Source organism: Danio rerio, chromosome 7 (assembly GCF_052040795.2).
Source record: "Danio rerio strain M-AB ecotype USA chromosome 7, GRCz13ab, whole genome shotgun sequence".
Lineage (NCBI taxonomy): Eukaryota > Metazoa > Chordata > Actinopteri > Cypriniformes > Danionidae > Danio > Danio rerio.
This window is the reverse complement of record NC_141027.1, coordinates 58,934,829-58,952,672: the sequence shown is the minus strand read 5'-3', so window position 1 is coordinate 58,952,672 and position 17,844 is coordinate 58,934,829. Positions and strand designations below refer to the sequence as shown.

The window sequence follows — 17,844 nt, the reverse complement described above, 5'->3', positions numbered from 1 at the left end:
TCAGAACTTTAGATCTTCTGAGCAGCTCTTTGTCTGTTATGGCGGACGGCAGCAGGGAAGTGCCGTGTCTAAACAACGTTTATCCCACTGGATTGTGGAGGCCATTTCATGTGCTTATTTGAGCAGAGGTCAGCCGCGCCCCCCGGGAGTGCATGCGCACTCCACTCGGAGCGTTGCATCCTCTTGGGCGTGTGCGCGTGGCGCTTCTTTAACAGACATTTGTAGAGCTGCGGGCTGGGCGACACCCAACACATTTGAAAGATTTTATAATCTGCGAGTGGAGCCGGTTTCCTCAAGGGTGTTAGGTACCTTTGGTGATTAAGGTAACAACTTGGTAGGTGTTGTACACGCTTGCGGTGCCTTTTTTCCCTAACACGGAGAGATGTGCACCCTCCTGTCTGTCAGTAAAGTTCCCCATTTGGTGAGCCCTGCAGATTCCTCCGAGGCCCCCAGCACTGACTCAGCGGAGGAGTCACTTGCTGGCCCATTACGTAGTAGGTCTGCCCGCTGGTCAGCCCGCGTTTTGGGTATAGGTGCCTGCTATGGCCGATCCCCGCTGGTGATCCCCATATGCTTTTTCCGCCACGGTTAAGTTCCCCCCCTGGGCGGACCCGTGCTTTCCCTATCTGCTAACCACCTTTTATGCGCACTCCCCCTTTTCAGGGTTAGTCCATATGTAATTCCATTTGTTTCCCCCTATTGGGTGCGGATGGTCTCCGCAGCGTCCTCCCTACTGGGATGGCACGCTTCCCAACGTACTGTCGTGTATTCCTAGAATTATCTAGACGCTAGCGACTCCCAAAAAAGATACCTATTCCGTAAAACTTCTTTTGAAGTAGAATAAGTTAGGGCCAAGGGCACGTTGGAGGACCACGCCTCTCGTGATCTGGGTGCATCACGCTTGCCTGACCGCTCTCTCATGGTGGGTGTTGGTAAGGTGCAGTCATTATGGCGCTTTCAATGGTCTCCCAATGCGTGGATTTTAACAATCAAATCCACTTATAGTGCTGGAGTTCCCCCCGAAGGGGAACGTTCGAGGTTACTAAAGTAACCCTTCGTTCCCCGAGGAGGGGAACGGAAGCACTATACTCCGTCGCCATAATGACTGTCCCTTAGCTGTTAAAAGTCTCTTCAGCTTAAAAAGGATAGCGTCTGCTGGCGCCAGGTGAGCTTATATACTCAGTTGATTGCTTATGCCGCTCACCTGCGCAGGCTTGCGCTGCCAATTCATTCTTAATTGGCCCGTTCAATACTCTTTCAGATGAGTAGCTTCTGAACCGAACCTCCCAATGCGTGGATTTTAACAATCAAATCCACTTATAGTGCTTCCGTTCCCCTCCTCGGGGAACGAAGGGTTACTTTAGTAACCTCGAACGTTCACACTACAGGATTTTAAACATCAGCAGATCGCTGTGCTGTTCACACTACATGACTTGACTTTGTGTCTTTTGATCTCTGTGGTGTTCACACTACGCAACACTCCGTGAACGGTCCACAAGAGGGGGGTCACACACTACATGATCTGACAACATCTCATTTCCCATCAGCTCATTCAAGCTACCAAACCACAGCCAATGAAAATTTGAGGGAGGAGTCGTCAGAAAAAAGCTGAACACTATTGGCTGCTTGTGTGCTGATTACATCACTGACAGCTTTTCAAGCTTTAGAGAAAGCATTTAAAAACATCGTCAAATCAGCTGATTTATCAGTGGATTAATCACTCATCTGCAAGGTTTGAGTGGATAGATACACAGAGTTTTTAATTTTTGTAATTTTATAACTCTTTGAAATAAAACTAACATATTTATAACACCCTGCCATTTTCTAACTATTAGTGTATTTCTTTCTGACATTGTTATTTTTTTATTATTATTACAAAACAGTAAAGAACTGAGCATTTCTGCCTTAAATTACCATCTTGGTCAAAATGACTGGATGCATGTCTGATACTTTTCGCTGTGGCTTTAAATATGTGTGCATTTTCTTGCCTGGCAACTTCCTGCTAACATAAACAAAACTTTCTGATGGCAAAAACATCAATTTACTTCAGATATCTTTCAAAACAGCATATTCTGTGCTGTCAAATAGCTCCTGTTTGAAAGTGAAAATGAAAGCCAAGACCTTTAAGTGTTTTAGTATCTTAACTACATATTTATAGGCTGTATTGCCAAAAAAATATTTTAATTTTAATATCTCAATAATAGCTTTGAATGTAAATATGTTGTGACAATATGGCGTTTCATATGAGAACGGTCAGAATGAGCAGTGTGGTAATTCTAATAGTTGCAGAATTCTAGTTCCACTGTTGATATAGCCTACTCTCATGTCTGTGCTAACGCAGAATGAAGCGAGTGCACCGATGCCCATTCTGACCAATCACAGATGTTTCTGCTGAGCTCCTGAACACACAGCCATTCAGCTTATGCTGATATGCTCTCTCATTGGCTGCAGCTCGTCACTACATCTGACCACACGTGGGGTTGAGTCGGCCGACTGCTCTGGAATATTTAGCATGCTGAATGTTGGATTTCCGTCTGCGAGGTGTCGGCGACGCGTCAGCGAGCCTCGTTGATGCGTTGCTCAGTAGTTCACACATAAAGAGCGGCGAGCGCCGAGCACCCGCAGATTTCTTCCCGATCACAGCCCGATCTGTCGGCGAGCTCGTTAACTTCCAAATCGGGCTCAAATCAGGCTTAAAATCCTCTAGTGTGAACTAGGCATTAGAAGCAAAGCGCCACGTCTTGTACCATTTGGATAGATAGAGTAGATAGTTAGAACTCGAAAGACTCTTTGCGTGTTTGTTATTTTGTTTCATTTAATTAGTTAGATGCTTCTGGGAAGTTAAATGTTGTTTTGGTTTTGTTCTTTTCATTTCTTTAGCGCCACCCATGTCCCTTCTGCCAGCTCTCTTGTTTACCCCCGTTTTTGTGTTCGTCCCAGTATTGTATATATTGTAAAAATATATTTTGCTTTGCTTTCTTTTTCTTTATTTTTTATTAATTCATTGTTTTGTTTACTTTTAGTATTGTAAATAAAGTCAAAATTTGTAGGAATTTATTTTAATTACACATAATTGTTAAACCCCATTTTTCGTCTAGACCACTGATTAACAACTGGTGGTCTGCGGGCAGAACTCGGCCCGCTAAGCCATTCAATTCGGCCCGCGACTGGATTACAAAATTGTCAGGATCAAAAAGAAAAGTGGTCCACACTATTAAAGCAACTAAAAATAACAACAACTGAGTGTCTTGTCAGATTAACCACCATTTATGACTATATTTAGGCTGCACTCTGAAATGAGGAAAGACTCAGACAAACTATGTGGCCAGAAGGATTTATTGTTTCAAACAGGTTTGAAAAAAAAAAAAAAAAAAAAGCTTTTCCTCATGCCCTTACTTAACATTTTATTTTTTCTAAGTCTCAACAACATGCTTGAAACTAGCAGACTCCTCAGGACTAAAAAAGGAGAAAAAACAATCTGGCACAAGTTAAAATAGCATGGTAAATAAACAACCTGGTACCAGAACAAAACAGATCACAAATAATGTTTTCACATCAACTGAAACACTAAGTGGGCTTGAATTCAAATCACAATGCTTAAACGAGCTACTTACAGTACTTAATCAATGGCTAAAGTTATATTTGCCCTCTGACGCTGACAACTTTTTTTTACATCAGGCTTGGCCACTGTCAGACTTATGCGCAAACAGTCCTCCAAAGACTGGGCTGACAGTCGGTTCCTCTTGTGTGTTTTTATCGAGTTCATGTTGGAGAATGCAGCCTCACAGGTGTAGGTTAAACCGAACATTGTTAGCACATACATAGCCAGCATTTTCAATGTGTCATTGGTCTTGGGAAAAGAGACCCAAAATGCGCTCAGGCTTTCAGCACCATGAAGAGCTGCCTTCATGTCACCTGCGGCCTGAATTTCAGCCAGCTGGCTCTAAATGGTCACCTCATCTAATGGCAGCCTTTTCATTGCGTTTGTGGAGAATTCTCTGCTTGGGCTGATGGTGAATGGATCACGCGCAAATCCAATGACATCCCTGGAAATGAAGGAATCAATCAGTCATCGAATCTTGCAGAAAGTTGTCTTTTAATTGTGTGATGAATATCTTCATTTAGTCTGTTACGTTGCCTTCTCCCACCTTCTTTAGTGTGTTCAAGTGCAGCAGCAATAGTTTTGCTACAAATTAGGCATACTGGTGAAGCATGTCAAGGTTGGCATGATAAATGCGTACTTTTCAGTCCGGTCATCATTAAAAGACCTGTTTTCTACATCAGCTTTGCGTTTCATGGTCTTTGAAAGTGCCATTTTACTTCTGTTGAGACCTTTTCCTGTCACTTCCTCCAGGTTTGTTTTTCAAGTGCTCTATAAATAAAGTTAACTGTGGTACAGGTGATGGGAGCCTCAATCAAATGCCTTTAGTTTTGTAATGAAATGGAAAAATTATGAATAGTAAACATAATGTTAAGCCAAAATTAGACTTTTATTTGATTTTCTTGTCCGGGGTCCAGTCTGGTAAAACTCTGGCCCTCTGACAAATATAGTTGATGACCCCTGCTCTAGACCAACATCGGGGGTTTGAAACAAACACTTTGCAGAAACAGTTCATGAATAATGATGTATTAATATGTAAACTAAACATTACCTTATTCTGAATTAATGATGAACTAAGGTATGCGTTAATGATAAACCAACTTTACCTACAACATGAGTCATAAGAGTTCATGTATAAATAATGGCTACCTTGATTACTTGTTAGAACATGTTATTAATTAATGTATTATGAACATTTAAGTTTAAGCTAAATGTAACTAACATGAACTCATGAGCTGTTAATGTAGAATTATTCCATGACTTTACTTGGAGGGGCACATCCCTGTTAACTCATCATTAACTACTCATGAATTCTTGTGTTTAATCTGTTCATGTTGACAGAAAACTTTTCTGTTGTTATTCAGTGTAAATGCAGTAGACAGACGAGCATAAGGAGTTCATGAGTTGTTAAAAATTGGTTAATGAAGATATGCCCCTTCAAGTAAAGTCATGATATAATTATACATTAACATACTATGTGTTTATGATGGTTAAATTCAGCATAAACTAATATGGTAATTAGTACATTAATTAACAAACAATCATATACAAACCAGTAATTAAGGTAGCTGTTATTGACAACTTATGACCCATGTCATTAAGTTAGTTCATGTTTAGCACATGCATTAACTCATCATTAGTTCTTATATAGTTAGTCCTAGTTAGTCCTTACATTGATTTTGTTGTGACTTTTTTATGTGCTTGTGTTTTGTTTCTATCACCAAATACATGCATTTATGTGAATTCTTATTTCTTTCCGATTCTCTGTCCTTACACTGTTAGGTGATTCCAGTTCTGGTGGTCCTATAGTGCTCCATAGCCCAGAGATCCTGTGCACAGCGTCTGCCACAGCTGCACCCATTAGGCTTCTTATGTAGGCTGTAATCCTCTGTCAGCACTGACACAATGATAGAGGTTACTTTATGTTTTGTTTTCTGTAATTAAAAAGATGCTTTTAGCATCTCTTCTTGTTTTCTCTTCTCTGACATCATAACAACATATTATTACTATTATGCATGCATTGCAGTGTCTTACAAATACCCTTATTTGTGGAATTAAAGATATTGATATAACATACATTTTATTAAATAACATGTGAAATAAAATAGTTTTAAATTATATATACTATATACTATTATATAGTTTTATTTATATATACACCAGAAAAAGTTATTTCCAAACTTGAACATTAATACCAGAGAGATAAACTTTCATAAACTTATTATAATCTTTGCTTTTTGTAGTATTTCTCCTCTCTACTATTTAAATTAAAAAAAAAAAGCAATTAGTATTTTACAGTCTTTGGATACACCCACATTACGTTACGCTTTCTTACACAAATAAGCATTTGAAATACAGTATAACACTCCATGGATCTTCCTGAACACCCTTAATTGCTATAAAACTAAAAAACAAATGCAGAACTGTCTTGTTTTTCTGGGATTTTCTGTCCTCTGACTCTATGTTTAAAGTTTATTCATTGTGAGTGGTGTAGTGCAAGAACAAATTGAAGTAGTATATACACAGGTGCGCTACACCAGCTTTTCTAAATACACAACAATATTAACAATGATGTACAGTTGAAGTCAGAATCATTAGCCCCCCTGAAGTATTAGCTTCCGTTTATTTTTCCCCCAATTTCTGTTAAATGGAAAGCAGTTTTCAACACATTTCTAAACATAATAGTTTTAATAACTCATTTATAATAACTGATTTATTTTATCTGTGTCATGATGACAGAACATAATATTTGACTAGATATTTTTCAAGACACTTCTATACAGCTTAAAATGATACTTAAAGGCTTAACTAGGTTAATTAGGATAACTAGGGAGGTTAGGGTAGTTAGGGTTAAAATACCCTAAAGAAGCTAATACTTTTGTCCTTAAAATGTTTTTTAAAAAAAATAAAAACTTATTTTATTCTAGTCGAAATAAAACAAATAAGACTTTCTTTCTTTGTATGCATTTATTGTTGTATTTATTTGTTGTTAATAATTGATTGTTATGGCCTGTGCTATAAGTGTCAGGGAATGGGGGTGATGAAGAGGAGGCGAGGACCCAAATGCGGGGAATGAAGAATTTATTGGAAAAAAACAAAAACAAAACTCAAATCTCCCCATGTGGGGAAAAACACGACATTATATTATAAACTAAACTAGACTTGGTCTAGAACTAGGCAAGACACAAAACTCTAAATCACTGTTGTAGAACCGGAATCAGCATACCTCATACAACAGGGAAAGGAGACAATAAACAACGGACCAGCACAGAACAGAGCGCACTAGGAGAATAAATAGGAAAGACAAACCAATAAACAGACAGGCGGACAGGTGAAAATAATAATTACAAACAAGATAACAAGGTGGGTGGGACAAGACAATAGACGGGAGAGCGCATGACACAGAGAGACAATACAAGCCATGCGCTCACATAACACAACACTAAAGCACACGACAAAAGCACGTGACCACAATGTAAACACCGAGCCACGTGCTTTGACAAAAGACGCAAGACACGAGCACACGATGAATGAAAACACTCACCGTGCGCTCACACATGCAGCATGCATGCTTCATCCCAGCGCCGACCAAAACCGAAACCAACAAGACTGAGACGCTGGGAATGAAACACCACGCTGCTGACAGACGAAAACACAAACACGAGTACAAAAGCGCACGCATCTGAGGGACGCAGAGCGCGCGCGCGGCCGCGTCAAGCAGGAGCGCGCACACTCTGCGTACACCCACGACGGCGCGCGCACACACAGAGACAGAAACAGGACCAGACACAGGTAGTGTCCGAGATCTGCCACCAAAACAAGAATTTACAAGACCAGAGTGGCAGAACCCTGACAATAAGAAGGTCTATATGTATTGTACATTGTTCATACTGTGTTTTCTATTTTTAAATAGTAATAATAATAATAAATTATTATAAATTATAAATACCTAATATTTACCTGAAGTTACACATACTGTTCTTCTACATTTGAGAAATAGAAACCACAATAACCTTAGATTTTTAATACTGACACTGAAAAATGTTATCTCTTTAGAATTGAGAAGCTTTCTCAGGGAAACATCCATACACACTCATTCACTATGGACAATTTAGCCTACCCAATTTACCTGTTCCTCATGGTTTGGACTGTGGCGGAAACCAGAGCACCCGGAGGAAACCCACACGAACGCAGGGATAACCTGCACACTCCACACAGAAACACCAACCGAGGCCTTTTTGCTTTGTGGCGACAGCACTACCCACTGCGTCACCTTTGTTGTCCATCTTCAAGTAAAAAACATATATAATATAATATTTCCAATCCAAATGAAAAAAAATCTTTTTACTCGAAATCTGAAAACATGGACTTATACTGTATGGTTCTTTATCTCAAGGCCTCAATTAGGAACACAGTAATCATTAAGAGAATTCAATCATTTTCCTTCAGCTTAGTCCCTAATTTATCAGGGGTCCCCTCAGTGGAATGAACCACCATCTATTATTAAGAACACACTCAGAAAACTATAAACGGGAAAGGGAAAACAAAAACAAAAACACTGAAATCACAGAAAATAAGAATCCTTGAACACAAAACTTGTAGCAAGACATAAATGGACATTCTAATATTGTGTTGTATCTCCTTTAGATTTAATTTTGCATTATTTGTGGAATTGTTTCAACAATTTAAATGTCCCAACATTAACTCAGGAGTTAATTTTTGGCCAAGATTCCCAATCAAACCTCTCTAAAAAGTCTACACCGGGAGGTGTCAAAGATTTACAATGAACGACTGTGTGGTTGGCAAATCACATGAAAAATAATTCTTCACGCTACCTGAACTATTGAACCAAATCTGAGCCTGACAAATCTTAGCATTGCCATTTGGGAATATGGCAATCTTCCAGCATGGTTGTTTCAGCAATTCGACACGACTGCATTTGTTAGAGTTTCAAAAGTGCATTACTTGTAGTTTACTGATCCCCTCAGAAACCTTAGTATGACAATAAATGACACAGAGATGAAGCATGTAATGCTTTATAATGATGCACTTCATTGTAGCTAATGATGAAGCAGGAATGATGACTGTTGGAAATGGTGCTTGAGTCTGGCATAATAAAGAAGGTGGTGCTGTGTCTTAAATCACAGCCCACCTAATGGAAATCCCATTATCTATAACTCACCACCTTAAATCATGATGTCTATAGCTATTTTGGTCACACGTATAATTCACAGACACACACAAACCCACACACACACACAGACACAGAGAGAACCCACTATTAGTAGAACATGGTTAATGCAAGTCATTTATTCTTTTCATCTGGATTTTCAGAGCAAGGCAGTATTGTTTTTATTGTGTCCATTCTGTAGTGACTATTGACCACTCCACACCATATAGCAAAGAATATTGATTGAAACATTCCAACAGCCACTCAGCGGCAACATTTTGTTCACACCAACTCACTTAAAGGCCATGGTGAGCTTAAATGTAGCGCATTAAAACCAACACACGAACATAAATCCAAGAAAACATCACCATCATTACACTGAAAGAGTGGAGTTACCGCCTCAGTGACAGCTTCTGTATCTTTTTATGTGAGTGTTAACAATCACTTAACAGCCCTGTCAAAAACCTTTCCAAAAATTTAAAATCTTTATGGTCATTTAAAAAAAATAATAAGAAGAAGAATTGTCTGTTGATTTTTATAATTAGATAACACCCTAGACTTACCCAGTAGAAGAACTAGGGCATAAAGATGAAAAAATTAAATTTCAAAATCACAGTCTACAGACAAACTGCTGAAATGTATAGTGTTGTTGTGTGTATGGTGTTCATTGACACAATTGTATTCATAGGAAAGACATCATTATGCTAATGTATTCAAATCACATATTTTATTCTGGGAACATGCTGATGCTCTGTTGTCGGATAACAGATTTGAGCATTGCAAGTGACATGGTGTGTAGGATCCAACAATATTTTGTTGCAGAAGAGCCAGGTTGCTGCTTAAAATATAATCTTCAAAGCATGTCATCCTAACTGTGTATGCGTGTGTGTGTGTGGACTTGAGAGTAGATGAAATATATTTATTATACTGATCACTATGAATAATTCTAATGCTCATTGTGCATCTACAACTTTGTATGAAGTTTTTTATATTAACTATTAGTTTTGCCGAAAGTAATGTTGTAATGTGTTTACCAGTGTTTTAAGATTATTATCTGTACAAAATGGAATGCTAGTGTGTTAGGGCATATGACTATAAATGACACACAATTTATAATCATACTGCCCTAGCAACATACTAGCAACTACTTAGCAATGTGTTTGTCAAATATTGTGTGATTTTTAGAATATTCTTAGAATGGTCTTAGACTTGGAAGAGCAGTGTTCAATCATTAATTTATTTTCAACCGCTTTTCCAGGGCCCAGGTTGCGGGGAAAGCAGTCTTAGAAGAGAACCCCAGCCTTCCCTCTACCTAGAAACTTCCTCCAGCCTCTTCGGATGGATCCCGAGGCATTCCCAGGCCAGTCAAGAAACATAGTCTCTCCAGCATGTCCTAGTGCTTCCCTGAGGCTTTCTCCCAGCGGGACATGCCTGAAACACTTCTCTAAGTAGGCATCCAGGAGGCATCCAAAACACATGCACAAGCCATCTCAGCTGACTTCTCTCAATGTGGAGGAGCAGCGGCTCTACTCCGAGCTCCTCACCCTATCTATAAGGGTGCGCCCTACCACCCTGCAAAGGAAACTCATTTCGGCCACTTGTATCCGAGACCCAAAGCTCATTAACGTAGATGAGAGTAGGAGCGTAGATTGACCGATAAATCGAAAGCTTTTCCTTTCCCCTCAGCTCCGTCTTTACCACAATGGACCAGTACATCGACTGCATTACTGCTGCCGCTGCACCAATCCACCTGTCACTCTCATGTTGCATCCTTCCTTCAATCGTAAACAAAACAGAAGATACTTGAACTCCTCCACCTGGGGTAAGGAGTTTCCTTCAACCTGGAGATGGTAAACCCCCTTTTTCCAGTGGAGCACTAGGACTATGGACTTGAAGATGCTGGTTCTCATCCCAGCCAGGTCACACTTGGTAGCAAACCGCCCCAGTGCAAGCTGAAGGTCCATATTCACTTTGTATTCAGAGGTTGCCACAGCGGAATGAACCACTAACTGTTCTAGAATATGTTTTACGCAGTGGATGCCCTTCCTGCTGCAACCCAGTACGGGGAAATAACTGTCACATTCACAGACACAATTCGCCAATCCCGCATGTCTTCGGAATAAGGAGGAAGCACCCAGAGCAAACCCACACGAACACAGGGAGAATATGCAAACAAAATGCCATTCTCTCGCTTATCAGAGCCGAGGTGAGCCGTCCCCTGAGAGTGCATGCACACTCCACTCGGAGCATCTAACAGACATCTGTAGAGCTGCGGGCTGGGAGATACCCAACACATTTGCAAGGTTTGTCTTGGGTACAGGTGCCTGCTATGTGTGATCCCCACTAGGCGATCCCATATGCTTATTCCGCCACAGTTAAGTCCCCCCCCTGGGTGGTCCCGTGTCTTCCCTCTCCGCTAACCTCTTTTTTCTATGCGTACTCCCCCTTCTTAGAGCTAGTCCATATGTAAATTCTGCCATCTATTCCCCCCTTGGGTAGCGGATAGCCTCTGCAGCTTCCCAACGTACTGTCGTATTTCCTAGAATTATCTAGACACTCACGACTTCCCAAAAAATTATCTAAATCCATAAAACTTCTGTTGAAGTGGGATAAATTAGGGCCAGGGACACTTGGAGGACCGCGCCTCCCATGATGTGGGTGCGTCACGCTTGCTTGACTATCCCCTCATCGGGGGCGATGGTAAGGTGCAGTCATTATGGCGTTTTCCATAGTTCTCCCATACGTGGATTTTCCAAGATCAAATCCACTGTATAGCACTGAAGTTCCCCAACCGAAGAGGAACGTTTGAGGTTACAGAAGTAACCCTTCGTTCCCCGAGGAGGGGAACGGAAGTGCTATACTCCGTCGCCATAATGACTGTCCCTTAGCTGTTTGAAAGTCTCTTCAGCTTAAAAGGATGGCGTTTGCTCGCTCCAGCTGTGTTTATATGCTGGGATAATTGGCAATGAGGCACACCTGCGCAAACTTACGCTGCCAATTCATTGCTTCATTGGCCCGTTCAATACTCTTTCAGACAAGCGGCTTCTGAACCGAATCCTCCCATAGGTGGATTTTCCAAGATCAAATCCACTGTATAGCACTTCCGTTCCCCTTCTCAAGGAAACGAAGGGTTACTTCTGTAATCTCAAACGTTTATTGTTGTCTTAGAAATAAATTCTATTGGTTACATATTATATATATATAATTTACATAATGCTTTTAGCGTATCATAACAGCTTGTCTCCCAGTGATAAGGACAGTGATTTGGCAAAATTAACGTTAAAGTGAGCAGCGTTCATCTGACAGGTCCATTGGCTATAGCACCCTCAAAATGGATATTGCATAAGGCAAAATGGCCAAGCATCCAGCATGAAATACATAACCCTCATGAAACTTCATGTGATTTTACAAGAGAGAAGTTAAAGGCTTACAAGTTTTTGAATGCCAACAATTTTGTTCTGTTTGGTCATGTGCCAGAAATAATGTTCCATGATTAACAGATTTAAAACTATGTAGTGCTAAAAATCAAGGTTCTGCATAGCCAAAGACAAGGAAATAAGATGGAACTGTGCAAGGCCTGGGTAATCATCAACAAGCCAAACAACTGCATTCTGACAGTGGACTGCACCAGTACGGCAGGGTATGTGAACACTTTTCATTCTTAGCATTCAGTGTCCGCAGTTTAATTAACCATAAGTACAGTAACTGTTTTGGTGAAATCATTGCTGCAATCAAAAACAAGTAATGTGTATGATTCAGCATTGCGTGAACTTACCTGAAATGGAATGAGAACTGCAGAGTGGTTGGCATTAAAAGCAGTGTGGAGTACGGTACAAGTTTTCTATTTGAATTTGGCATCCTACCGCACAACACGACATGTTTACTATTGCAACCGGGAACCTGGGGACGTGTGACGTCAAGTGTAACATAGGTTGGTAATTTGTCTATACAAAAAAGTCTATAAAAATCCTGCCTCAATGACAGGTGATTATCCCCAAAACTTATAATACATTTTTTGATTATTATTTAGTCATTTGGATAATATACAAATAAGTTACAATCAGAAGCTGGTTTTCGCTAATGTTTCCAGCAGGGACACTAAACATACAGATACTTTTTCCAACACTGACTCAGTACTCATAGTCTCTTTGTGGCATTGTTTTTTTGTTTGTTCTTTGTTTGTCATATAAAGTGGTGCTCTTTAAAACAGCTGCATTATTCATGTCTCCCCATTCATTTATGCATGATTATAACAGACAGAAAGACGAAGAGTGAAAGCTGTTCAGTAATATTAGTCACATGTGCACACTCACTGACATTCACACACTATGTCCATTTACAAAGACAAATCAAATGTCTGTCTGTCTAAAAGTTACAGCTATGTATTATTTGAAAGAATTGAGGAATACAAACATTATGCACTTGGATACTGTGTACAGCTGAAAAAATCTATCAACGATTAGCAAAACCTCAGAGATATTCAATGTGTAAACCATGGCGTGCTAATCACATATAATACTGCAAATGTTTTGCTAAGATAGTAAACTAACTGGCTTATAAACTAAATATTTGTAACATTGTGGGTAATTGTTTATAAATTGTTACTAAAGGTAAAGATTGTTCTCATTCATAATATGATGAATGAGACAGCTAATCAAGACAGCTAATCAAAGCCTGCAAACTGTCAGCACCCCCGCACTGCAGACCCACAAAGTCATGCCTTTTTGGGACTTAAAAAAATTTGTCCAGTCGGGTTTCTAAGTGTCCAAAAACGTCCAGGATTTTTGCTTTCTAAAGCTGTCATTTAAGCCTACTATCGCTTGGTTTTGGAGTTGACTGCTCGCATAGTAGCGAGAGAAACATTCAATTCATTCTCGAATCTAAACGACTCAGGACAACTTTACTGTATACTCGGAGAAGACGAAATGACTGGTCTGAACTGGCTGCAAAATATTCACCATTATTAGTAGAACGCATTTGCCTTCTTTAAATAATCTAAATCTTGTAAATATTATTATGAACATTTTTTGAGATATCCTTATTTTATTCCTTTTTCTGTCATTTATTTCTCATTTGCTGTATATTTTAATACTTTGATGATGTCATTAGGCTAATGCATAGGCTATTTTATAAACATATCTAAGATGCTTTTGCACTCAAGTTTGCTTTGAAGTTGAAAGAGAGAGAGAAGCAGATTTGACCCGTTAAGCAGGTCGCACACCAGAAGCGCCGCTCGGCGGCGCGCCGCGCAGCGCCACGCCGCGCCATGCATTTTAGAATTCTAAACATAGGTTTCTATCAGGATACACACACCGGCGCCGCAAGTCGGCGGCTGTCGGCGGCGCCCGGCGACGGCTCAGTACGCAGTTCAATTTTCAGCCGCGCCACAGAGCGCCATCTGATTAGTTTCATGTTAAATATCATTCGAATGTGCGCTGATTTTAAACTGTCATGTACGTGCCGTGTCGCGGCGCCGAGCGGCGCTTCTGGTGTGCGACCTGCTTTAGCGATGCACATGGCTCCTGAATAAAGGAGAAAGTCTTTTTTCACAGCTTTTTTTTTTACTGTAACCCATTGAAAGTAAACAGTGTATAACATTGTCAAAATAAATGAAATATTGTAAAAATTTGAAAATGTTTTTTTTTTTCGCATATAGGTAACTATGTGATGTGGGTAAATAGTGTGCTTTGATCCGGCTACCACCGCAAGTATATTTCAAACCTGAGAAGCACTGATAGTATTGTATTTGTATGCTAATGTTTAACGTTTACGTTTTTGACATGTTAGGGGTTAAGTTTAATCAAAAAAAGATTGCATTAAAGCAATCTGTTAAATGCTATGTTCCAGTTTTTTTTTACTAGCATGCATTTTTTTAAAAACAATTTAACGGAGTAAAAAAAAAGAATTAAGTTAGGCAAAACAAGAAACCATTTCAGACCATGGATCTGCATGTATATAAAATCCGGAATCTAAAGGTTCAAAATTGCCTTTAGAGTTCATTCTTAGCAATTTATATTACTAATCAAAACCGTTTTTATTGGAGTTATTGAAATGTACAAAATGTCTTTGAGGAAGATGATCTTTACTTTTAATATAATAATGTTTTATTGTAATAAAAGAAAGAATTAGAATTTTGATTCTTGATGAAGTCTCGTCTGATATTTTAATGGCTTTGAAGTAAACACACACATTCCCCTGAGCAGAAAGCCATCTGATTCACTAGTGATGAAAGTGTCATTTCAAATGACAGTTTATACTGTATATATATGTGTGTGTGTGTGTGTGTGTGTGTGTGTGTGTGTGTGTGTGTGCGTATATATATGAAAAAAAAAGAACTAATTAATCGCACCTTTAAAAAAAATTATCGCGATTAATCGCATTTAAAATACTGAAACTTGTAATTTTGGCTATTTAAACTAAAATGAATGTAAACGCAAGACAAAAACTATTTAAATTCAAAATATATTTGTTATTAGAATTTTGTTTAAATTGTAACACAGATTTCTTCATGTAAACAACATACCCACAATAAACCATCAAGACCCTGGCTTGACAGCCATATTTACTACAGAAATAAAAACACAGGCATGTTAATGCCATTTGAATTTCAAAACAATCAATGCCAATAAAAAAAAAAAAACATTGATTTCCATGTTGGATTCTAAGTGGACTGCAAAAAAAAATGCCAAAATACAGGCATTACAAATATGGAAAATGGAAAATTATAATAATAAACTATTGAATACAAACTGTTGCACTTATTGTAAAGTTTTATTGCTGTGAGTTGAGAACATGAATTATAAAGTATACAATTTTGCTTAATCCTCTTTTACATTCACCCAGTTGCTAAGACTAGGAGTATCCCGCAAATGCACAGAGACTCCCGGATGCCTGCAAATCAATGATAATCTCTCGCAAACCGGTCCTTAACTACATTGCACACCCCTCTCCACCGCACCCCTTCTAGCTCTTCAGGTATGTCGCGCGCAACTCACTCCCACCGTCCTTCATGTACGTCTCGCACTAGAGGTATGCATTTCCACGGCTGTCCCGTGGGCGCCGCGGGACCTGACCAGATTTCTGCGGCGCGGGAATAAATTTCCGAATAAATCGCGGGATCGGTCGGTAACGGCTTTAATTTGGGATGGGAGCAAGCTGTCTAGCAATATTGCGGATATTGCTATGCGAATGAGAGAGAGAGAGAGAGAGAGCTTTGCCTGTGTGTGTGCTTGGTGCTTGTGTGTGTGTGTATGTTAGTGCGCGCGCGAGAATGAGAGAGAGAGAGCTTTGCCTGTGTGTCTGCTTGGTGCTTATGTGTGTGTGTTAGTGCGTGCGCGCACGTATGAGAGCTTTGTGTGTGTGTGCTTGGTGCTGTGTGTGTGTGTGTGTTTATACAGACAGCTTGGCTGTCTGGACTGTATAGCTGGGTGATTTTCGGTTTTGTTCTTCCCCGCTCTTTAGCGGGATCGGGCGCGGCGGGTAGAAAACGGGGCAGGTCGTGCAGCGGGACAGCAAATTCTCAATATAAGCGGGAGCAGTTCGGGCTAAAACCTGGCGGGTGCGGGCGGGAGCAAGATTCAAAATTTAGTCCCCTGCAGATCTCTATCTCGCACACACCCCTATTCAGATATGTTGCTCACTTCACCCCTGACACCCCTCAACGGGCCTGACACAGACACACACACAAACAGACAGACGCACACACAATGCGCTGGAGCGACTCCCTTCAGATTCAACACACATGATCGCGTTCATCAAATTTGCTTAAACTAAGCGTTCTAAGTATTACTGTATTTCACAAGGATTCTGACACAACAACGCGAATCATACGCTTTCGTTGCCTTTAATGAGGAAACACGCTAAACTTAGAGGGCTCATGCTGAAAGGCAGAGTAATGCCCTGTCTTTGACAGCTCGCGACTTCAGAGACTTTCTGAGTACATTTACATAAGACACCAATAGGAACACCGAGTCACGAAATGCGGAGGATTTTCTTTCTGTTCGCCATGCGGTATCAACTTACAACAGAAGTTGAAAGTTAAAAATGAAACACCCAAAATTGCATGAAACTCTGGATAACCTGTGATGCAGGTTATATATATATATATATATATATATATATATATATATATATATATATATATACACCGGGGAAAATAAGTATTTGACACATCAGCATTTTTATCAGTAAGGGGATTTTTAAGTGGGCTACTGACACAAAATTCCTACCAGATGTAGCCATCAAGCCAAATATTGAATTCATACAAAGAAATCAGAACATTTAAGTATACAAGTTGAGTCATAATAAATAAAGTGAAATGACACAGGGAATAAGTATTGAACACACTTTACTTAATACTTTGTAGAAAAGCCTTTGTTGGTGATCACAGCTTCTAGACGCCTCTTGTATGGAGAGACCAGTCGTCTGCATTGCTCAGGAGTGATTCTGGCCCATTCTTCCACACAAACGGTCTTTAAATCTTGAAGGTTCCTTGGGCCTCTTTTATGAACTTTGATCTTCAGTTCTCTCCATAGATTTTCTATGGGATTTAGGTCAGGTGATTGACTGGGCCATTCAAGCAACTTGATTTTCTTTCTTTGAAACCACTTCATTGTTTCCTTGGCCTTGTGTTTGGGATCATTGTCTTGCTGAAATGTCCACCCTCTTTTCATTTTCAGCTTTCTGGTAGATGGCAGCAGATTTTTATCCAGAATGTCCCGGTACATTTCTCCATTCATCCTACCTTCAATAATATGAAGTCTGCCAGTACCCCTTGCTGAAAAGCAGCCCCAAACCATGATGCTTCCACCCCCAAACTTAACTGTTGGTATAGTGTTCTTGGGGTGGTGGGCAGTGCCATTTCTTCTCCAAACATGATGTGTAGAATGACTGCCAAACAGTTCAATTTTGCTTTCATCTGACCATACTATAGTTTCCCAATAATCCACAGGCTTCTCCAAATGCTGTTTCGCAAACTTTAACCGGGCCTCAACATGCTTTTTGTTCAGCAATGGAGTCTTGCGTGGTGAGCGTGCATGGATGCCATGGTGGTTCAGTGCATTGCTTATAGTTT

General features: G+C 39.9%; 1 protein-coding gene across 5 annotated transcripts in view; it reads right to left on the bottom strand.

Annotated features, from left to right (window-relative positions):
* Window positions 1-3,317: 3,317 nt before the first annotated feature.
* Window positions 3,318-17,844, bottom strand: part of LOC137496227 (uncharacterized) — a 336,279-nt gene continuing 321,752 nt past the window's right edge. For 2 of the 5 annotated variants that reach the window (XR_015496311.2, XM_087261983.2), the window contains 2 exons: window positions 5,376-5,498; window positions 3,320-4,046 (listed from right to left, as the gene is read on the bottom strand). Coding sequence is in view for 1 of the 5 variants with exons in the window: in XM_087261983.2 (XP_087118109.1) it covers window positions 5,380-5,498 (119 nt within the window). In the remaining 4 variants the exon portion in view is untranslated. Of the gene's footprint in view, window positions 4,047-5,375; window positions 5,536-6,827; window positions 6,884-7,730; window positions 7,888-17,844 lie in introns of those variants that run through there. The other 3 variants (XR_015496310.2, XR_015496312.2, XR_015496309.2) reach the window with 3 other exon arrangements.